We start from the raw sequence: 18,408 nt of genomic DNA, 5'->3' as shown, positions 1-18,408 counted from the left end.
GCACCTTAATTAAAGCAAAGATGAAGCAGAGGAAGTGAGTGGGGCTAGAAATACTTTGAACAGAAGGCGGTAAAAGAGTCTAAAGTTTTTCCATCCCATAGTATTAAATTAAAAACCATGCACATGCATTGTTAACTTGTGAAAAGTCAGGACATCTCCCATAATCACAAACCCACTCACCCCTGCCAGCATCCTTTCTGGCATTAGAAAAGATCAAATCCCATTCTTTTTAACCTTTTACAGCTAGCTGTGAAGACAAGAAAGAAAATTCCAGTGGGGCAAAGCTCCCTGCAATGAAATCTAAAGTAGCGTTAGCCCATGTGCACTATTAATATATAATGTAAAATCGCCCAGTACTGTATGACTTACTTGTAATACTACCAATGTGGACATAAGAACAAGTGATATAAACTGGCCATCGGGAAGTTTAGACTTGAAATTAGACGAAGGTTTCTAACCATCAGAGAAGTGAAGTTCTGGAATAGCCTTCCAAGGGAAGCAGTGGAGGCAAAAGACCTATCTGGCTTCAAGATTAAACTCGGTAAGTTTGTGGAGGAGATGGTATGATGGGATAACATGATTTTGGCAATTAATTGATCTTTAACTATTCATGGTAAATAGGCCCAATGGCCTGTGATGGGATGTTAGATCGGGTGGGATCTGAGTTACTACAGAGAATTCTTTGCTGGGTATCTGGGTGGTGAATCTTGCCCACATGCTCAGGGTTCAGCTGATCGCCATATTTGGGGTCGGGAAGGAATTTTCCTCCAGGGCAGATTGGAAGAGGCCCTGGGGGTTTTTCGCCTTCCTCTGCAGCATGGGGCACAGGTCACTTGCTGGAGGATTCTCTGCACCTTGAAGTTTTTAAACCATGATTTGAGGACTTCAATAGCTCAGACATAGGTGAGAGATTTATTGCAGGAGTGGGTGGGTGAGATTCAGTGGCCTGCATTGTGCAGGAGGTCAGACTAGATGATCATAATGGTCCCTTCTGACCTTAATATCTATGAGTCTATAATACAGATCTGCAGTGCTGTGCATGTACTTCGTAGGGAACAATGACATCAGAATAAGAACAATCTAAACACCACACAATTAAATTCATAGGCTTATATTATTGCAGGAGCCTTATTAAGGGATGCTTGGGCACCAAGTACTTGGTGGCTGGGTTTTAAGATGCCAGATATTTCATACTACGTCCAGGGTTCCTGGTTTATCATTTAACCTAAAAGCCACCGAGAAAGATACAGTCAATACAAAAAACAATCACGATGAACTTTGGATCCCACTAAGTATTAAAGAAAGGTCCAAACGCAGGATCTGAGCCAAACTTTGGAACTAGATCCCAGTGTCAGAACTCAGACCCTTCTCTGATTACAATGAATATTAATATGGGTATTAATGAAAGCACAGCTTGCCCATACTTCTGTAACTTAACAGCATATACACGCATATTACCAAAGGCCCAGGAGGCTATGGCGGCTCGCTTCCATCTCACTGAACTGACATGTTGTCATACACATCTGAGTAGATACTCAAGGAGAAAAAAAATGTCTTTCTGCCTTCACTAAGCCTTTCAACACTATGGGCCACCTTTGGCTGTCTTCACTATCTATCTAAGGTGCTTGTATGGCCCCATTACCATAGTATCTGAGTGCCTCACATTCCCATTGTATCGATGGGAAACGAAGGCAGAGAGAGCCTGAGGCCCACATCCTTAAAGGTTGATTGAGTTCAGTAGGAGTTAGACACCTAAATACTAATCTGAGCCTAAGTGACTTGGCCAAGGTCATACAAGAAGTCTGTAGCAGAGCAGGGAATTGAACCCTGGTCTCCCAAGACCAGACTAGCATTCTCTCCTTTACTCATGCTGAATATGTCCTTACTCCTCATTGACTTCAATGGCAGAATTAGGTATTTATTCAGCATGAATAAAGGTATAGGAATCTCACCATTATTTCTTACCAATTGAAGATGCTCCATGCAGTTAATGAAAAATACAGTCAAGGGTTTATCGCCCTTTCTCTTACCCCTCCCCCTGAGCAAACAAGACACCGTAGTTCCTATATTAGTCAATAATTTGAAATTTGCATTTAGCTCATTTATGTATCTTTCTCGTTATAGGTACTTATCTGCCAGAAGTACCAGGGAAGCAGTCCTTTATGTACAATATTGATAACAAGTGGATTCCAGTTCTGTAGGCATCACAGCCCACATATTTTGGAGAAATTCTGCGAAGACTGGACTTCATTCAAAACCAGCAGTACATCCGCTAACGCACGAGCAAGCTATAGTGTCCCCAGCACCCATGTTTTCACTGTCTTTGTTGTCTGGCATCTGATACTGGTATTTTGCACATATTGCAAACTGAAAGGTGATCATTAGGCTGAAATTGACTAAGATCTTCCAATTAAGCTGACACTGAACAATTCATGCAAATATTGTTTGATTATTTTTTACCCTATGGAATTAGTGATCATGTATCTTTGGCGCTGATAAATTCTGGCCATATATCGGCCAATCACGTGAAACACGGTATACTTGCGGTAATCTATATCTTGCTTTTTATCCCCAGTTGTCTTGGTTGGAACAGTGGTTCAGCTGATCCTCCATTTAGGCCTCTGGCTTTTAGAATGCATGTGTGGTGCTGGATTAGTGCACTCTCTCCCTGTAAACACAAAATAAAGCTCTGTGTGTTCTAGTCATGACAATAATATAAATAATAATAGCAGCCTGTGTGGAGCAGTCTCAACTGATCAACAACAGCAAAAGGAGGTGGGAGTAGGAACAGCTGTCCAAAACTGAGCATTCAATCAGAGGTTTGGAATTGCACCTGTCTATCTTCACCTGTTTCTCCTCTTACTCACACAGGCATAAATCAGAAAAAACTCCACCGAAGTCAATGAAGATTTGCAGATTTACTCCAGCTCAGAGGCTGGCCCCAAAAGGGCCCCATTTGATACCCACATTGCACTGATGTAAATAACTGCATAGATGGCAGCGTAAGGGTGAGTCCGCCCCTTACAGTATGCTATCCTGACCGAGTGTCGTGTAAGTTCCATCTCTCCAGCAAAGCCCTGGGCAGTCTGGGATTTTAGGAGATCACACTTCCCATAGCAACAGACAAATTGTGTGTAGAAAAACCTACAGTGACATGAAATTAAACCAAGGAGGGTAGGGAGGGTAGATGAAAGTTACATGGAACTGCAAGATACAAGGAAAAGCAATGAAAGTGACAACACTCTTATTGGCACTCTGCAGAGAAACCATGCAGGGGGGAGACTGACCTTGTTCCTAGCAGATTGTACAGATAGCGAGATCAGTGGCATTCAGGATTGGGGCACATTGGGAGGGCAATATGGGGGAAAGCTTGTATTTCTGTGATGTTTCTGCTCTGAGGACAGAGCACTTCAATTTGTCACGCACAGTCAGGTCTTGGCATGTGTAAGTGTGATGCACTTGCAAAATTTTTGCAACGTAAGCAGCACTCCTTCAAAATGAAGAGACAGCTGTGGATGCATTTTTCTGATCTGGAAGTGAGGATAAGTCAAAAACTTTTGAATTAATTGTTTTTTTTTAAGTCAGTACAAACCAGCCGCCAACTGGACCTAGCAGGATATTGCTTCAGTGGAAGCTTCTCTCATTCATCATCATGAACTCCTGGCAAACACAAGTGGGCTCACACTTTCACATGACCTTTATCCACCCTCAGGACTTGCTGCCCCAGAGCCTCTTCGGTAGCACTTTAACCTTCTGAAGGTGCTGGTGGGCTCCCGGTGACCAGTCAAGAATGCTCTTGCATGCTTATGAGCTGTGCTTCACACAAGCTGTACGGCAACTCGCCTTTGCTGGAAGGGATGAACCGATACTGAGCACGCTAGCAATGTCAGCGAAACACCCACCCTAGGCAGGGCGGGGGAGGGCGGAGGGGCTGGGTTTGCTCTCACAAGGATGTGAATCAGCTTGGCATTTGCTGAAATCAGTGGAGTTTCCTCGATATAAAGTGGGTGTGAGATCAGAATGAAGGCAGGTTCACATTTTGCTTGCATCAAAATAGGCTTCTGATCCTCCGCTGCCAACACCTTGTGTGGCCACTTAGACCAGTGCAAAGCGAGCGTGAAACGCGCCCCGCACGGACTGGTGGAGCTTTGTGCTGTACTAGTGCAAAGGGCTGCAGCAGCTCCAGAGGCACCAACTCCCACCTGGCAAAACTCCGGGCCAGATTCTCAGCTGGTGCAAAGTGGCACAATGCCACCCAAGTTGCCTTTGGTTGTAGATAACCTAAAATTGCTTGTGACCTTATTCTGCTCTCTCACTGGTGACAAGCACAAGGAACCCCACTAAAGTCCATGGAATTGCACTGGTGTGAAGAAGCGAATCGAACTCCAAGGGCAGATTAATCCCTGATCTAACTGCACTACTTCAGTGGATTTACACCCGGGGTAAATTTGGCGCCTAGTCTCAATCCATCTGCCATAGGCATGGGCATAGCTGTTACGGATGAACCACTGCCCTCCGTTCTCTGCCCCCCCCACTGAAAAATGGCTCTAACCTTTCCTCTGTGCCATCCTGACTGCAGGGGTACACCTCAATGTGCCCATTTCCAGTCACGGAACTGGGCGGGAATATTGGCAATAAGGAAACACTATACACTCAGAGGGTGGGCAAAACGATTTTCCAGCCAGGCAACTGTCTCACCGAGGGATTTATGATAATCACAGAAACCTCTCAACATGACGGGAGGGAAATAGAACCATGCGTTTTTCTTGCAGCCTCCAGAAATCTGTACTGCACCTCTCAGCCCATCCCCTAACCTGATCAGGCAACTTCTCTGCAGGCTCCGAAAACTCTGACCCGCCCCTTCCACTGCCTCTGCTCCCCTGATCTGCACATGGGTGTCTCCCCGTCCCTCCAGTGGGCGATGGCAGCTATTGAGAATGCACCTGAACTACATGGGAGAGTCACGTCACCAATGGCAGCAGAAGGAAAACGATAACCACGGAACTAGAATTAGTGCAGGAGAATCAGTACTTGAGGCTCTTTCATGGCCACAGGAAAGGTTCGTTGAGAACCAGCGTTACCACGGACAATCTCTGACCCAGGGAGCACGGCGCGCTCCAGCACCTGGCTGTGCCTTTTCCACGGTCCTGCCTGTTGTTGGTACTGATTAGCTGCATTCCGGTGCCACCTGAGTCAGGGTAGAGACGTCGTCTACCCTGACCAAGCAACAGGCCAAATTAATCCCTGGGATAATGGAACCAATAATCTGAGAGTTCACGGCCTCCCCCCTCCCCGCACACTCCTGCCTGGCCCCCAGTGTGTGTGCACCTGTCCTGGCCCCCCCAGCTCCCCAAACTGCCAGAAGCTTAGTGGAAACTAACTGGGCATTTACTTTTTTTTTAACGCTTAGTTCTTCTATGGCACTTTCCAGCTATGGGGCCTCACAGCTGTTTCCAAAGGCGGGATTAATGCTCAGTCCCACTTTGCAGATGGGGAAACTGAGGCAACTAAACCAGGAAGTGACTTGCCCAAGGTCATGTGATGAGCTATGGGCAGAGCCAGGCTGTGACGAAGTGGGACCGTTCTTAATGTTTCCTCTGAATAGTGTGGGGGTGCCTCAGTTTCCCCTAGGCAGTTCTTAAGTATCTAGAGGGTGGGATAAGGGTGAATGATCGTTGCAGAGCCCTAGAGGGCTGGTGTGTGCAGGGGTCTGGACACAGAGAATGGTCGACACCCTGTTTCCTGGCAACTGATGGCCTGGGCCCTTCCCCCCTGCAAGGTGAGAGCTAAAGGGTTGGAGAACAAAGGAGTCAGGTGCCCTCCTGGCTCGGGAAAGGGACAAAGCCCAGAGGAGGAGGGGCTGGAGAGAGTTTCAGTTTTGGGGCTGGCTGGGGACATGGAGTGAAGTGCAGATGTGGTTGTCTGGCTCACTGCCCCCCAAAATGGACCCAGCTGAGGGGTCCTGTTCTCTGCACCTACAAGCTCTGTTTTAGACCATGTTCCTGTCATCTAATAAACGTCTGTTTCACTGGCTGGCTGAGAGTCACATCTGACTGCAAAGTTGGGGTGCAGGACCCTCTGGCTTCCCCAGGACCCCGCCTGGGCAGACTCGCTGTGGGAAGCGCATGGAGGGGCAGAGGATGCTGAATGCTCCGAGGTCAGACCCAGGAAGGTGGAAGTTGTGTGAGCTGTGTGTCCTGAAGACAGTCTGCTCACAGAAAGGAGACTTCCCCAGAATCCTGTCTGGCTTCATGAGGAGCAGTTCCAGAGCATCGCCCAGGGACGCCGTGACAAGTGGTGGCAGCGGTAGGATGTACTGCACCCCATGGATGGCACTTCCTGCAGTAAGTGACTGGGGAGCAGTAAAACGAAGGGGGATTGACGAGGACCAGGCGTGCTGAAGGCTCAGAGAGGAGCGGTTTTGGGGGACGGTTAACCCCTGGGAGTGTGTGACCAGCGAGAAGGACTGTGCAGTAATGGGGTCCCCCGGGGACTGCGGTGAGCAGTCTCAGGGGCAGAGGAGCCTGCGGCTTGGCCCTAGGAGAGAGAAGGACTTTTGCAGTAACAGGGTTCCCCTGGGGATTGCAGCGAGCAGTCCAAGGGCAGCTCGACCCTGGCAAAGAGGTGGTGACCTCAAGAAGGGCTGGCACACTAGGGGTTCTCCCTGGAAACCGTGGGGAGCTAAGAGCGCACAGGCCTGAGTGTCCACAACAACTTGGGAACAGCGGAGTCATAGAACCCAGGAGTCCTGACTCCCTGTCCGGTAACCAGGATCCACAGAAAGACGTAGCAGAGCTTTAGGAACCTGGTAGATGGGCTAGGGAGGATTTATTCGAGACTCCTCCAGATCCCCCCTTGTGCCCCTCTTTTCCCACCACTCATCTGCTTCCCCCTCATGCCTCTCCACCCCCTTTTGTGCTCCGCTCCTGACTACATGGGAAAGGAGGGGGCTGGAAATTACCAAAAAGCAGTTTTTGAACGAGAGGCAGGGCTGATCCTACCGCTCGAATGGCCCCCAGCTCCTACAGGATCCCTTGTGGCCAGCTCATCCTCTTCTCCAGCTGGGCCCCACCCATGGCCCCACCCCAGTGGGCCCACTTGCAGCTGCAGGGCGCCTCCCCTCCACTCCCACAGAGGCAGGGACAGTGCCAAGAGCCTCATTCGCCCCATCCAGGAGTGGCAGCAGGGGATCCCCTCACCCTCCATGTCTGGAGCAGCAGCGGTGCCCCTCATCCCCCTGTTGGCAGGGGCCCTTCAGTACTTACCTCAGCAGCTGGAATGTAGGCCGGTTGGGCCTGCTACTTACTCCTGATGCACACTAAGCCCTCTGCGGAAATGGTGGCAGGGAGTCTTGGAGTTAACACCCCATTGAGATGCACATGGCCAACTCATGTTCCAGGCTCTCAGGAGACTCAGGTAGACTTGCTGCCCGGGTTACACTTGGGCCATGTTTTCACACTTTCCTTCCAAGTCACAAGTACTAGACATTTATGTTTTTTTTAAAAATTAATGCTGAGAATCTGATACCATAATCACAGGACTCCAGGAGCTGAGGCCCTGGGCATGGGCCTATGACTTCATCTGGCACAGGAGAACCCTACTGAGGGAGGGCTGTTGTCTGAGGATGGAAGACCATGGAGCCTTGTGAGGGTTGGGGGGAGAAAGATAGTGGAATTATCCCTAGCAGGAAATAAGTAGGGCTGATGCCTCAGTTTCCCAATGCATAGAATGGAGATAATCCCCCCCATTCGACCCCAGGGGTGTGTGAGGGTTACTGGATGATTCTAAGCACCCTTTGAGCTCTGTCCAGGAGCTGTGTGTTAATTCTGTAACACAGACTTGGAGGGAGACCCACAGGTTGCAGAAAGGATGAGTTTGGAGGAGACACCTGGAAGTCAGTCTGTGGCCATATGGCTAGAATGCTGGCTGCAGCCTCTCTGTGAACGGTCCTCTTCATAAAGAACCAGTTTAGTTTTACAAACCTGGAGTCTTCATGTTATTACCCAGCACGTGTCACATGAAACAACTTCCAATCCTTTCTCTGCCTCCCTCCCGCTTTCCCAATGGGTCCTACCTATTCCTCCCAAAGCCCCACCGAGTTAGGCAAGAACACTTCCACTTTCCATCTCTGAACCTTTATTACTATGGAATATTCAAAAAACCCAACAACACAGTTATAAAAACGAGTTCATGGGGAAATGTGAAGCAGCCCGGTTTTGAAATGCTCTGTGTCCTGGTGCTGGGTCAAATATAAAACGAGGCATATTTATACATATACAAAATATAAAAGGAAGGGTACATTAGAAATGTATAAAACAAATGGCTGACAAGTAGTATTTACATCCGGGGTGAGGTGGAGGGGCCGTGCCCAGAGCCAGCAGCATCTGTTTAGCAGCCACATTTAAATGCATCTGAGAAAGTCTCTTTGGAGCGAGGAGCTGCCAGCTTGGATGAGCCCGGGTTGGGTGCTGTTCGAAGGTTCTGCATGATCAATGGTTTAGTAGAAAGCTGATGCCTGTGGTCGATGCAGCAGCAGGCCAAGACAAAGGGTGAACAAAAGCATTCGTTGTCTATGTGTAGGCTGCCATTGGACAGCCATGTTAGCAGATCTGCTATTCCAACCGTGAAACAGACGCTCTGACCTATTGCCTGGGGGGAAGAAAATACAAAATACAAATAATAATAATAACAACAACAACAACAATAATAAATTCAACCAAGAGAAGTTCCACGTTCACACGGAGAACGGATTGTCCAAGCACTTCTCAGAACCAGCGTCTCCCCCTGCCCAGGGGAATGTGTTCAAGTAAAGGCAATGAGGCGAGCCGTGAGGTTGTGTTCCGTCTGGGTCCAACTTGCCGGCTTCAGGAGAGAAGTCCCAGCGTAAGTGCAGCCCCGGGCTCCTTAGAGCTCCTTGAGGACGATCTGGATTTTGTCCTCTGCTTCCACTATGTCCAGTAAAAAAGCCATGTGATTGCTGTAGTGCTGAATGATGTTGTTATCCATGTTCACCAAGATGCTAGGAGAGGAGAGAGACTGGATTAGGGGAGCGTATTTCAAAGTCACTTCGGCTGCAGAGCAGTGGGAACTGGGACATCCTGAATTCTCATCCTGCCTTTCCCACTAATTTGCCATGTGGCCTTGCACTGCACTGTGCCTCAGTTTCCACACAGGTGAAATAATAGGACTGACCTACCTGGGCCACACAGGTGTGGGGAGGATCAAATAGTCCTTTATAAAGTGCTTTGAACATGCAAAGCTCTATACAAACAGCATGTGTTCTTGTTACTAACCGGTTTGTAATCAGACCCGTATTGTGACAAATTGGCTCCTTTCTGGGGCTCAGCGGTAAGCGTCGGGTGGCTCATTTCCACTTGGGAAGCCAGCTTGCTCATTTAACTACAGGAGCGGGCAAGCTGGGAAGGCACACACAGAATATGGCATTGTCCACTTTATCCTACCCCAGGCTTCACAGCATTGCCGAGTTGGGCTGCAATACGGAGGAGTGACCGGGAGAGTCTTTTCCACTTACAACCGCCAAGATCCCTGTGCAGAATGTAAGTGCTGCTGTATGCCCGTTCTCCCAGAGAGGCAGAGGCAGATTAAGGTTTTGTGGGGCCCTGGGCCAGAGCAAGTGGGAGCCCCTCCCCATCCCTTCTGCCTGAATTCCTCCTGCCCCTCCCCCCCGTGCACCTGCCGGGGGGAAAAGGGGTCGGGGCACAGGGGCTTCCCCCTCCCACCCCAGCGCTCCTCTTGGGGAGCATGGTTGGGGCTCCTCCCCTGCTCTCCAGCAAGAGCACCAGACAGGCAGAGTGGGGCAAGCCCCTGCGGCCCAACCCCGGGGTCCCCAGCAGGAACGCTAGATGGGCGGAGTGGCCCAGTGGCTAATCTGCAACTGCAGAGAAGAACACATGCAGCCTGAACATACAGCATCAGCAGGAGAGCCAGCACTCCAAATTCTTGGCTCCTTCTAAGGGGCCACATCTTTCCTGGCCGTGGACTGCTTACAACTTCAGTGACAGTCATAAAATCAACTGCTTGGAACCAGAAATTATAAAGGGCAGGGGGAGAAGCATTTCAACAGCTGATTTAAAGCCAAGGCCATGGCTCCCCGTCATACCAGAGTTCCTCATTAAAATATAATTGATGTCACAGGGCCTCACACAGGTACATTCCCATAAATCACAGGAAGAGCTTGTAACCGTTTGGAAGCGGCAAAGAGAACAAACCATCTTTCATTGCACAGAGCACGTTCCCTCCAGGTCTCTACTGGGATCATTAATGGGGCAATAGCATTAACTGTGCAATACTCAGAAATAAGAGGCTTCAGTTTCCAGCAAATCTAGTAATTTGTCAGGCACAGAGGACAGGCCAGACCCTCAGAGGGTGTAAATCGTCAAAGTCCCTTGGCAGTCAATGGAGATACATCAGTTGACAGCACCAGAGCATCTGGCCCATCCATTCTAAGACAGTGCAGAATTCAAGGAATGTCAGATTGCCTTTAAAACAGGAAGTGCATCAAGCAGGTGAAGGGGCAAGTTTTGCCTTTTCATTCAGATTTGTTAATTACTTGCTTTAGAACTGTGACCGGAACTCAATAATTTGCTCTTCTCTGCACTTTTCAGAAGATCTCAAAATGCTTTATAAGCAGGCTGATTTCCTATATCTAGGTCCTTTCAGCGGAGGGCATTAAACATGACCCATGGGCAAACTGAGGCACAAAGTAACTTGTCCAGAGCCATGTAGCTGTTACACAAACACAACAAGGAGGCCCCAGCCTCTTTGGCAATGAACATGGGAGAGGACAGAGATCCAGAGGCTGTAGGGGCAGATAGAAAGGTGAGTGGATAGGCAGGGGCAGAAACAAAGCCGTCATGGAGTAGGATGACAATCTACCCAGCTGCCAAAATCCCCCAACCCTCCTCTTAGATTCTTCAATTGCTTGTCCACTTTTGTACTAGGAGTTCTGCTTTGTAAGCCGACTCCAGTCATCCCAGATGTAGACAGCTGCATGCTGCTTTAAACACAGAGTGGAAGTCTAGGGCTGTGTCACACAGGTGTGTCCCACGCTGCTGCCTTACGCAACCGAAAACCAAGGTGACTTTAAATGACAAATGAAGCCTCTCCAAAAAGTCTTTCATATTTCATCCACCTACAGCTGGGAAAGGCACCCAGTCTGGAGGCGTCTTGTCCCACCCAGGCTTATTTCAGCTTTGAAAGTGCTACCCACTGATAAGAGTGGGTGAACACACCAATTCGGACTCAAAAAAGAGGCAAGTGTGTCCAGTTGTTAGAGCAGGGGGCCGGGGAGACTATTCCCAGCTCTGCCACCAACTTCCTGTGTGACACTGACCAAATCACTGCATCAGCTCAGTTTCTCCATCTGTAGAATGGGGACGCTACCTGCCTACATCAGGCATTTAGCAACCCTCTGGTGAAAGGTCCACTATAGATGCTGAGTAACATTAAAACTATTAACTGAATCGAACCTTCATCTAGGTCTGAATCGGACACAAGCTTTATGGGAGACTGGGAAAATTTGGGTCAACTTTCTTCAAGCTGCTCTGCACTTTTGACCAACATGGAAGGAGAATCTTTGGACACAAAGTTACACGAGTTCTCTCCAATTCATCCTAGACACAAGGCAGTTGGAGTCACACGAACCTCATGCTATTGGGTTTCCAGTCCGATTTCTCAATCAAAAAGACTCAGGTAAGTCCTGAAGAGAAATCCAGGTAAATCAAGGTTGTTCCACTGAGCCACATTGGTTTATACCAGCTGAGGCCCACAAAGTAAACGCCAAGGAAAAAGAGAATTGCTTAGGGTGAAGCAATAGGATGAAATCGTGCAAAAGGAAAATTAAGGCTAGGAGAGCAGGAAACATTTCACAATATCCTAAGATCTAATAGATTGTAGCAGAGTTTGCATCTGAGTAAGATATTTGCTCAACAATAACTGGTGGCAATGAGTTCCAAAGGTTAATTACAAGTTGGATATGACAGTATTTCATTTGATCTGCTTTACATGTGTTGCCTTTTAATTTCCTAGTTCCTCTGATTTGGGCAGGGATAAGAACCCCTGGTTGATTCTATCTGCCAAGCATTCATTACTTCATATCAGATATAGTAACAAACAAAAATCAAGTTATAGGTGGTTCCCGCAACCAGACAGGACCCTTTCTTCCCCAGCCTCACAGGAACTTATCTGGGTAGGGGACTCAGATTCACACAGCCAGGTAGCGTAGTCAGTTCTGACTCAAGATAGCAGTAACAGCGTAGTTACCATCTGATGGCTGGTTGGAGCCCACATCACAGGAGGCATCCCAGAGGTCAGTCTCAGCAGAGAGGCCATTGATGGTACGAACAGGGGATGAGCTACCCTGGTTTTCAGAAGGAGCTCCTTCATGTCAGGGCTGAGGAGGGCAGATGTGTGTGTGTGGGGGGTGTGGGGAGACTGGCACTGCTGCTGCCCATGCTATCTTGGTCTTTGGATAGAAGATGCCAGCCTCCAGGGCTGCCAAGCTGACGCTTAAGGCCTTGATTCAGGAACAGGCTCAGGTTCCCTCCTAACTCTAAGCATGTGACCGGTCCCAGTCAGGGCTACCCGTTTGCTGAAAGCTACACCCATATTGAAGCACCCTCCTGCCCCTGGGCCTTGAGCCGTGGGATGGGATTTTCTGACGCCCACGGGGCTTGTTGCTCTGTTCCCACTGACCTCAATATCAAACTGCCAGGCAGACACCAGTGCCGAGCATGTTAGAAGACCCACCCGGGAAGCCCACTTCACTCAGACCTCCTCACACCGACCTCAGCAGAACAGGACAGCAGCAAGAGTCACTTTAACCTACCCCCGGCACACGCTAGCCGCTGCCAACATTCTGGGCCGGTTTCTTCCGCCTTGTTAGACGCTTGTCAGGAGCCCCGTCACCAAAACCACCTAATGCACAAACTGGCGTCAATCTAATTCTCCTGTCTCCCTCTGCGCTAAAACTTGGCCCTGTGCCAGTAAAAACAATTCATTCATTTTCCAGGCAGTCCCTGGTGCTTGCAAGGTGCGATCATAGCTGTGTGTGCGTGGAGGACTCACTGTCTAGATTTACGAAAATAAGCCTGGCAGTGGATGAGTCTTTCCTCATTCACTGGGGGAAGGGAGTGGTTCAGAGTTATTTATTTCAGAACTCGTTCTGGAAAATAGCAATTAGCTCGTTCTCAGGGATGCACCCCTCCACTGAAATCAATGGATCCCCAGTTGGTGTAAACCCATGTCGTTCCATTAAAGTCAACAGAGCTATGCCATTTTACACCAGTGGAGGATCCTGCCCATTGCCAATAGGGATCAAGCCCTGAAGGGTTTTTCACATGTGATTAACACTTCCACAATTGTACAAGAGACGCCAGCTATAACTCGGTGTCTCTGACTGCTAGGAAAACAGAGAGCAGGAGCTGGCTTCATCTGCACATATCTCAGCATGCTGGAGTAACAAGGCCTGTTTAAAGAGTGTTTCAGCTAATGCCCCAGAGCTGCGCAGGATCTGCAAAGAAGCTATGTTCAGCAAGTGCCATATTGCCCTGCAAACTCTCAACAAAGCAAAACTCTCCTCCCCACCAGCATCTTGGGGGCAGTCATAGGTTACCTTAGAAAGAGAATTTCCGAAGCAGCAGCTTTGGGGCTGAACCGGGAACCGAAAGGAGAGCAGCAGTAGGCATGCTCAGGCAGATCACTGACTGGGGTTTGGATTCACCTTCAGTGAGGTCCTCCAAGAATCACTTAGTCTAAACTAAGAAAAGGCTGATTCCCAGAAGCCCTTTCCCCAGGCTCCCCCAACCTTGCCTAAGCACAAGCTCTTCCACATAGGGGAGACATGTTTGTCATCGGGGGGTGTTCCCTATCAGGTCTGATTACACCTCAAAATCACACTTTGCACATGGTTTGGTTACAAAACAACCCAATCTCCCACCTGCAGCACCAGCTCCAATCTTCAACTTTTTTCTCTGGGGTTACTTAGCAAAGAAAGCAAGATGCTGTACAATAACTTCAGGTGAAATTCTTGATCTCTTTCCAGGCTAAGGATCACCTCGTGGCTAGGAGGGATCCTTCAACTTCAACAATCAAAGCCTCCCTTTCAGACAATGGCAGCTTAACAAAGCTATTTGCTCTGTCTCTGAGGAGGGCATTGCTATTATTTGCTGTTCGTTGCTCCCAAGTTATAATTACAACAGTACACAATAACGTCAAGCTGCGGCTTGGTGGCCCAGGACCAGGGTTTTCCAGACACAACAAGCACCTCAGAGGTGGGTAGGGCACAATGAAAGTGCACTCGACGTAGTCTTTGTCTGGCAACATGAGCCCTTTGACAGAAGATTAGTGAGAGTCCTGCTGCATGGCAAACCCGTTCTCATGAGCTTTATTACAGTATCAAATGATCAGCTGAGAACAAGCTGACAGTGCTGCATACCCCTCAAAGTGTCTATTCCCATAAGAGCTGCCACAGTGGGTCACCCATTGTCCATCTTGCCCAGTATTGTGTCTCCGACAGTGGCTCATACCTGAGCTTCAGGGGGAGTGTACAGAGCAGGGTAGTTATGGAATGAGCTACCCTTGTCTTCCACTCCCAATTTCTGGTTGTCAGGCTGAGGGACACCAAGAGCACGGGGTGACATTCCTGACCATCTTGGCTGATAGCCGTTGATAGACCTGTCTGCCATGAACATATCCAGTTCTCTTTTCAACCCAAATAATTGTTTGGCTTTTACAGCATCCCCTGGCAATGGCCAGTTGTGCGTTGTGTGAAAAGTCCTCCAATCACTTTGTAGGGCAGGGTAGGGACAGAGCTGTCCTTGAAGTTAATCTCCCACACTGCCACGGCAGGATGTGCAGACATCACCATGATGACAGTTTTACTCTTCTGAAGTCATTGAAGGAAACTCTTGGACAACTCAACCCTGGGAGTGAAAAGGCCACCGGCTTGTTTCCAGGAAGTCATTAAGGAGCCATCTCTAACAGCTAACAGGCAAAGGTGTGAATCAAAAGTACCAGAGTAAAATACTGTCCAACACGGACATTGACTAAAGCTGCCTTCACAAACCCTGTGTGGTTATCAAAGGCAGACTCTAAGAGGACTTTCCCAGTCTCATTCATTCCAGTGTTAGTGGAGATGGAGCCCAAAGTTCTCAGAGACCTCTTGGAAATTTTTTACATCACCCCTGAATTTTTATTTTCCATTGAATTCCATAATGGATTGGCAGATCATCAGCTGGTGAGAATTTGCATAGTTCCGTTCATGTCAATGCAGTGACACCAGTTTACACCAGCTGAAGATCTTGCTCAATGTACCTTAACCATGATCTGGAGGGACCACCTATAGGGGAGAGAAGGGAGTTCAGTCTAGGGGTTAGTCAATCCTTGGGACTATCAACACTGGGAGCCAGCTAGAACCTACAGAGGTGGTGCTTTGTGATATGAACATGCTGGAACCAGGTGAGACTCACCCCCTCTGACTCATTTCACATGAGCCACCAAACCACCAACAGATGGTAACAACCTTCATTACCACTGACTTAGCTCAGGCTTGGAAGGTTGCTCTAGACAGGGCCTGTTGTCCCTAGCACATCAAACCAATGCATCAAAGAACAACGCGTTTTCATAGTGTTGCTTTCAGCAGGAGATACAAATCCTTTTCTTAATCAAGGCAGGAATGTATGTCTAAATCCATGTTAACGTTCATTCTGTCAGGGTCATCTATAAATTCAGGGTGCGTGTTCATATGTAGGGTCTGACCATCACCTACCAGAGTCCAGGAAGGACTCCCATGGCTGTGGATCACTCCAGTAGCGAATGATGGCTGATGAGTTGGCAAAACTGGGAGAGGAGGTGCCCTGTTTGCACCTAACCCTTGTGAAGAGTCAGTGGAACACAATGCAAAGCTTTCTAACCCTGCTGTTTTCTCTGCAGCCCAACAGGCTAGTCAGACTCCACACTGGCCAGTCCTGATCCGGGCAAGGCCTGATGCCAGTTATGCACACTAGTTGTGAGAAGCAAACATTTGTCCCTCGCAGATTGAGATAAGATAAATTCACTCTAAGCTCAGGCTTTCACTCTGAGAGATCCTCCATTAAACCACCCAGCCAACTCCCCCTCACACACACCCTTCCCGAGGAGACTTCACCACTCAAAATAAAGTTAGTACAAACAAACGTTATCCCAAATCTTTAAAGGGCAGAAAGAATTCTGTGTTTTACATGCCCCAAATGGCACAGACCTCACATAGCTTTGGTATTTATTATCTTGTTAAAATACGGTTTCATCCCGTGGCAGGGCACCCAAGGGTACAAAGATCCTAGGCGCCCAGTGCAAATGCAGATCAGAGATTTGCTTACCCGCGTTTGCATTTTTTATAGACTTTATAGATGCTTTCTTCAGGCAGCCCATATTTTTCTGAAATCTGCAGGAGAAAACGTGACACTTTACAATCTTTTTTTTTTTTTTGCACATTCAAAATGAAATTCCAGCAGATAAAATAAAAGGGATCTTTGCCTTTGGGTCACTCCTCACTGCAGGAATTCCCCCCGCCGCCTCCTTATAAAAAACGCTAGAGCAATGATCGACCACACTGCGGCTTATACTGGGGTTACTACAGTAACCTGGCCTTTTGCTGATGCTGCACGGTTGAATGGGAATCAGGAGACCTGGATGTTAACTCCTGGCTCCACCACGGAAGCGGTACGTGACCTTGGGAAGTCAACTCTGTTCCCCTTCCCTTCCTTTCCCCATCTGGTCCGTTTGGGCCCCAGCCCTGCAACTTCATGCGCACAGAGACTAATGCACCTGTGCAAAGCCTCTGCACCTTATAGCTTTTGGTTTGATGCTGCCCATTACCAACAGAAAGTGCATGTCTGACTCCGATAGCCCTGAATCCCTTCCAATCACGACTTTTGCTGAGGTTCTGGGTCAAGCTGCAAAGGCTTCTAGCATCATAAGCACTTTGATGATGCTCTGAGCAGGTTTGGAAGCTGAGGGAGAGTTTTACATTCATTCTGCAGCATTTTCTCTGAAGGTTTTTGGCTGCATTGCCAGGGTGAGGAAGCTATAACCTGACATTCTGCAACCTGCCTCTCCTCGGTTTTTAAAAGTTCGCAAAAGCAAAAGGCCCTCCCTCCCCACCCCACCCAAAGCACTGCCATAAAGGCACCATTGGATCATTTAGGTTTATTGTTTGTTTTATTCCATCCCCCGAAAGAGGAGCTAGGGTTATCGAGGATTCTTCTGATAATCATCACAGAAATATGCCTTGTGTGTTCCTCAAACAGAAAATTCCAACCCAAGGTGGATAGCAGGTAGACTTGCCCTGACTTCAGATCCCCCGCAGACAGAGCCAGGGAATAGTGAGGGATGTTTTACAGCTGAAAGTATGAAAACACTGTAATAAAAGGAGAATCCCAGGGCTTTTATATTGTGATCTGAACAAAAGTTGGAGAGAGCTCACCTCTCACGCCACAGCTCTCAACACATCAGATGACACTTTCACTGGCTGGAATTCACATCAGAAAAAGTCATCTGATGTTACGGGCTGGAATTCTTAGCACAAGGCCCATGCACCATTTAGATCCTCAAAACAGGGCAGACGGGAGATAGAAGTGGTGCACCGTCCTTGTGCTGAGCCCCTGCACAGGGAGTTAATTCTAACACCCGTCCGAGCACAGATTTCCTAAAACACACTGCAGTTTATGTGGCATAGTCATGGCACAAAACTTACAGCATTCCTGAGTCCTTGGAGATCTGGCGTCTTCAACATGAGAGCATCGAATACTTCCTCGGATTCCCTCCGCACATATAGCAAGACTGGGACAGACAACAGGCAGCTTTTAAACCACTGGTTGCAGGTGTTTGCAGCACATTTCCAAAGCTCGTAGGATCCCATTTAAATGAAGATCCTGAGTGAGTTGGGCCAAGTGATGAACCACTGGCCAAACGAATTGAATTCCCATCGGGGAGGTTCTGGAAGCTGTTTGGGGCAGGGACCCTCTGTTCTGTGTTTGCCCCGCGCCTAGCAACATGGGGGCCTGGGCTGTGGTTCGGGCTGCTCAGTGCTACGATAATCTCAATAATTACAATACCTCTCTTTGCATCTTCTTCTTTGGCTAGTTTGGAAGGTGAAGGGTCAAACTCATCCGAGAAGGAGGGACAGCTCCGTTTTAATGGCAACCTAAGTAAACACGAGAGGAGACCATCAGGAAGACGTATGACAGAAGCAAACTTTCCAACAGTTAAAGCGGAGGTTCCCAAACACCGGTGACAGAATCATTACCGGAGCTGGACTGTGGAAAGGACACCGAGGAGAACACCCCTTTCCTTGAGTGCAACAGGCTCTTCAGTGATCACAAGCGGTGAGGGTTTTACATCCCAGGCAAA

General features: G+C 48.4%; 2 protein-coding genes across 6 annotated transcripts in view; one reads left to right on the top strand and one right to left on the bottom strand.

Annotated features, from left to right (window-relative positions):
- STPG1 (sperm tail PG-rich repeat containing 1) overlaps positions 1 to 2,705 on the top strand; it is a 46,953-nt gene extending 44,248 nt beyond the window's left edge. For all 5 annotated transcript variants that reach the window (XM_078849414.1, XM_073317403.1, XM_078849413.1 and 2 more), the window contains one exon: positions 2,125 to 2,705. In XM_078849414.1, the coding sequence (XP_078705540.1) occupies positions 2,125 to 2,201 (77 nt within the window). In that variant the 3' untranslated portion in view covers positions 2,202 to 2,705. The remainder of the gene's footprint in view (positions 1 to 2,124) is intronic.
- A 5,454-nt stretch (positions 2,706 to 8,159) lies between these two features.
- Positions 8,160 to 18,408, bottom strand: part of GRHL3 (grainyhead like transcription factor 3) — a 30,109-nt gene continuing 19,860 nt past the window's right edge. The window contains exons 12-15 of the mRNA XM_073317570.2: positions 18,114 to 18,202; positions 17,753 to 17,838; positions 16,377 to 16,441; positions 8,160 to 9,019 (exon numbers count right to left, since the gene is read on the bottom strand). Coding sequence (XP_073173671.2) covers positions 8,905 to 9,019; positions 16,377 to 16,441; positions 17,753 to 17,838; positions 18,114 to 18,202 — 355 coding nt within the window. The 3' untranslated portion in view covers positions 8,160 to 8,904. The remainder of the gene's footprint in view (positions 9,020 to 16,376; positions 16,442 to 17,752; positions 17,839 to 18,113; positions 18,203 to 18,408) is intronic.

This window comes from Lepidochelys kempii, chromosome 19, assembly GCF_965140285.1.
Source record: "Lepidochelys kempii isolate rLepKem1 chromosome 19, rLepKem1.hap1, whole genome shotgun sequence".
NCBI lineage: Eukaryota > Metazoa > Chordata > Testudines > Cheloniidae > Lepidochelys > Lepidochelys kempii.
Note: the sequence above shows the minus strand (reverse complement) of the source record. Positions and strands in the feature narration are given on the sequence as shown.